General features: G+C 45.3%; 1 protein-coding gene across 2 annotated transcripts in view; it reads left to right on the top strand.

Moving 5' to 3' along the window:
- The window catches only part of MAP2K1 (mitogen-activated protein kinase kinase 1), a 75,652-nt gene that overhangs the window by 62,846 nt on the left and 8,643 nt on the right, over nt 1-4,163 (top strand). For both annotated transcript variants that reach the window (XM_011386040.2, XM_023527285.1), the window contains exon 6: nt 2,087-2,211. In XM_011386040.2, coding sequence (XP_011384342.1) covers nt 2,087-2,211 — 125 coding nt within the window. The remainder of the gene's footprint in view (nt 1-2,086; nt 2,212-4,163) is intronic.

Below are 4,163 nucleotides of genomic sequence, written 5' to 3'. Positions count from 1 at the left end.
GGCCTGTTCTAATATTAGACTTGGGAAAGAAACAAAAGAAAAGTTATTCTTGAGCTCCCGAAGTTTATAATCTCCCTATGTGCTTCAAGTAGTTCTCCAGGAGGCCATACAACTTATTCCCTCACTTCATCCAGGCTGTTGCTGAGGTATTCTATATAGAGGCCTTCTCTCATTACCGTGTTACAGCAACACCTCCTCATTGTCTATGCTATTGCATGGTTCTGTTATTTTTATTTTCTTCATAGCACTTGAGACCACCTGACATTACATGTCGGATTGTCAGCTTGATTTTGTCTGTCTCCTTACACTAAAATATAAGCTTCATTTTTTACTGGGAACTTGATTAGTTTTCTCACTGTTGGAACTTGATCAGTTTGCTCACTGTTGTCTCCCTGATAAGGTGCCTAGTTCCTGGCTCGTAGTAGGTGATCAGTGAACATTAGGTGATAAGCGAAACATTTGAGTAATGTGGCAGTAAGAGCAAGGTACATGGGAAGAGGACAGCTTGAAGCATCAGAAGGTCTGAGTTCTGGTTCCAACTTTACCCACCTTTTGTTATCTGACCTTGGACAAGTCCCTGGACCTCTTTGGGCCTTAGACATTTTGTCTCTACCATGAAGGGAGAAACCAGATACCCTTTAAGGCCACTTCTGATGCCTATATTCTGAAAGTCTGTAGGTAGGAGGTTGCTGAGGTATTTGGAAAGGTCTCGTATCCTATGTTCTCTTATTCTGTGACATTATGAGGGCTGGGTCTTAGAAAGACCACACCTGTAGTGTGTCAGGTCTTGTCCTCACTCTGGGGTTACAGTGGTGAGGCAGACAGCCAACATCTCTCTCTTGTGGAGTTGATGGTGGGTGGAGAGGGGCTAGAGCTGGCTAGGGGCTGTGGTTACGCTACCTGGCCTGGAAATGATGAGAGGCTAGGTGGAAGTCGAATAGGGAAGGACTTACCGGGATATAAGAGAGTGATTTTTTTTTTTCAATTTACTCGTGGTAAGATAGTTAAATAGACCTGTTAGACTCTGTTTAAGAATAAATAAATGCATTCACATGACAGTATTGAAGGGAAAAATAAAATGTTAATAGTGGTTCTGGTAGGTTGGAATTACGGGGATTTGGTTTTTTTCTCAGATTCTCCAGATGTCCTATGTAGTGTCTTTACTACTTCCATCAAAGATTCCCTGTCATGGTTTATGATTTTGCCTCTGGGTGTGGCCTGTTCTTGAGTGGATCTCGTGTTTGCTGATCTCTGTTCATGAAGCCCTGGCCTGGGGACTTTTACTGACCCCCCGCCTCATTTTTCCCAGCTGTAAATGAGACTACATGGCTCTGGTCTGCCCACTTTATAGTGGCAGCTGATTCAATCAGAGACATCAGGACTGGTTCTAGGGACACTGCCTTGACCACCCTGAGGAGCAGTCTTTTAGGCCTCCCTAGTTCTCCAACAGTGAGGGAGTCTTCTTGATTAACAGGTAGATGCAGGTGTATAGGCTGTTTGGAAAATGACCTCAGTGAAAGAGAATCATGTCAGCTCCTAACTCCTGCCACACATTCATAAAATTCATAAAATTTACATGCTTTGTGCTTAGAACTGAGATCAAGAACAGGAAGTCCCACCCCCACCACACCCCTCTTTAGTCTTTGGTCTATAGCCTCAGCAAGCATACAGGTCTTATGATTTGTGTTTTTCTTCCTCCCTTATGATCCAGCCATAGATATTGTGTCTTGCTAATAGGGGTGGTTGAAGCAATAGACTTTGAAATTTTGATTATTCATGGTAACTGATTCCTTCCTGTGGGTCATCTGGCCAAATCTGGATTCTCAAAGAGTGGAAATCCACCGGCTTTCTGTCTTGCTTCTACAGCAGCTTATTGTTTCCTTTCCTGACAATCCTTCCTTGAACCCTGAACAAGGGGGAATAGGGATTTCGGTGTCCAGTGTTTGCAAGCTGAGGGCTGGCTCTCTGATGGGGACAGGGGTATGTCCTGGGACTCATGGTCAGGGCTGGTCTATGGAGCACTGACCCATTCCCTTCCCAGCCTACCTGTATCAATTCCCAACTTTTCTGTTTTATTTTCTTACAGATGTCAAGCCTTCTAACATACTAGTGAACTCTCGTGGGGAGATCAAGCTTTGTGACTTTGGGGTCAGCGGGCAGCTCATCGACTCCATGGCCAATTCCTTCGTGGGCACAAGGTCCTACATGTCGGTATGAGCAGTGGGTTCCATTCTCGAGCTTCTTGTCTGGTGGGTGCCTTTCCCTGTGGAGCCAGAGCCTGGTGATGGGGTTGAGGGGAGAAATGAGGTCTGAGGTATTGTGGTTCCTCCCTGAGGAGATTGCAGTCTAATGGGGAAATGGTTTCGGCCTTTCATAGGCCTTGGAGCATAATTGGGGTACTGGGCCTCTTCTTACTAGAAGAGATTGTTTGATCACATCTCCAGCTATTGCCAGCACTCGGATGTTTTTCAGAGCTCGGCTTCAATTCTGAAGAGTTTGTGCACTCCCTGTACCCTCTGGACACCTCTACCTGATTGTTTTCAGAACTTCAAACCCAACATGCCCAGACATGACCCCACCCCAAATTGCTCCACCTTTTCTTTTCCATTAGCAGTAAGTGGCATCACAGTTTTTAGTTTCCCAAGGTAGGGACCTGAACATCAGCTTGTGATCTCCCTTCTCAGCTCTCCATCCTTTCATCATCTAGTGGCCCCCAACTCTTGCGAGTCTATTCAGAATTGTTTCCCATTCAGCCTCTCCTCTCCCTCCTTACTGCATGTCTCCCAGTTAACTGCCCCTGCCTCTCACCTCTGCATACTAACCTAGCCCGTTGGCTGGAGTCTCTGCTCTAATTTAACCAACACCCCATCACAGAGGTTTTCCCTCCTGCTTCTAACTTCAGTGGTTCCCACTGTTACCAGAGCTCTTTGTGCAGCTGTGCCCACGCCCATGGCAGCATCAGCTTGTTCTTCTCCCTCCTCCATACAGCGAGTTCCTTAGGTGCAGGGATAGGGCCGTAGGTGTCTCTGTTGTCCCTAGGGTCTGGCTTGGGGCCTGACACACATGGTGGGTGCTCAGGGAATGCTTGGTGAGTGGGTGTTTGTTTGACTGAATGGGTGGGTATATGACTCGCATGCTCCTGAGAATGATTCAGAATGGGGAAATGGGACTGAATGCTGAGTGGCGCAGGGTAGGGGAGCATTAGAGTGAGCAAGAGGTCTCTATAGAGGTTGACATAAGTGCAGGCCTGGATTGGAGTGGGGCAGGCACAGAGGCTCAGGGCATCTTGGCATCTAGAGTGTGTTATATGTTCTCTTTCAAGTACTTTATCTTTGAGTGATCTCATTCGATCTGTTTGGTTGTCCCAGGAAGTAAAGATTATTATTCCCATTTTAGAGATGAGGAAATCTAGATTGAGGGAAGTTAAGTGACCTGCTCACCTAACCTTGCAGAGCCAGGATTGAAAGCTGGGTCTCCTTGCCAGTCTCCCTTTGCACAGCATGCCCTCACTTGCCTTTTAGGTAGGATTTATCAGTTGCTCCTGGCCTCCCTGTGTGGAAGTTCACGTCCAGGTCTTCATTCCTTCTTGCTTGCTTTTGCTTCCTCCTCCACCACAGTTCCAGTCACTGTCAGCACTACTCAACTGGTGCTAACCCACATCTCCACCCTCCATTCCAGTGACCCACAGTCTTAAGAAACATGAAACTCATGGGTCCTTCAAAACTCTCTTCTACTCTGTCATCCCCCTCATTGCTTCTTTCTTACAAGTCTAAAAACTGAGCAACTAGCACCCTGGACCACTCAACTGCTAACTCTCGAATTCAAAATCAATTAACAGACCCTGGGATTTATTGATCCAGGGTTTAATGGTTTGGGTTTTTGTGGTTATATGGTCAGTTCCAAAATAGTTCAGTGTTAGAATTAGGGGAAAATCCTATGGGAGAAGTTAATTTGATGTCAAAATAAATGTGATGGTCAGAATAAAGATTTTTTGTAGTATCTTTGAAATACATGTGCTAGTTTAAATAATGCTCAATAAAAATGCTTTTCTATAGCACTATATACTTTTTTCTTTGACTTTTCCCACCAATAACATCTCATTTGTACAGCATTTTGCAACATCAATTTTCATTTGCTTTGACCTTCTTAACCCTAGTAAGTAG

The sequence above is a fragment of the Pteropus vampyrus genome, unplaced genomic scaffold (genome assembly GCF_000151845.1).
Source record: "Pteropus vampyrus isolate Shadow unplaced genomic scaffold, Pvam_2.0 Scaffold15, whole genome shotgun sequence".
Classification (NCBI taxonomy): domain Eukaryota; kingdom Metazoa; phylum Chordata; class Mammalia; order Chiroptera; family Pteropodidae; genus Pteropus; species Pteropus vampyrus.
The sequence above is the reverse complement of the archived record's forward strand: the minus strand, read 5'-3'. Positions and strand labels throughout refer to the sequence as shown.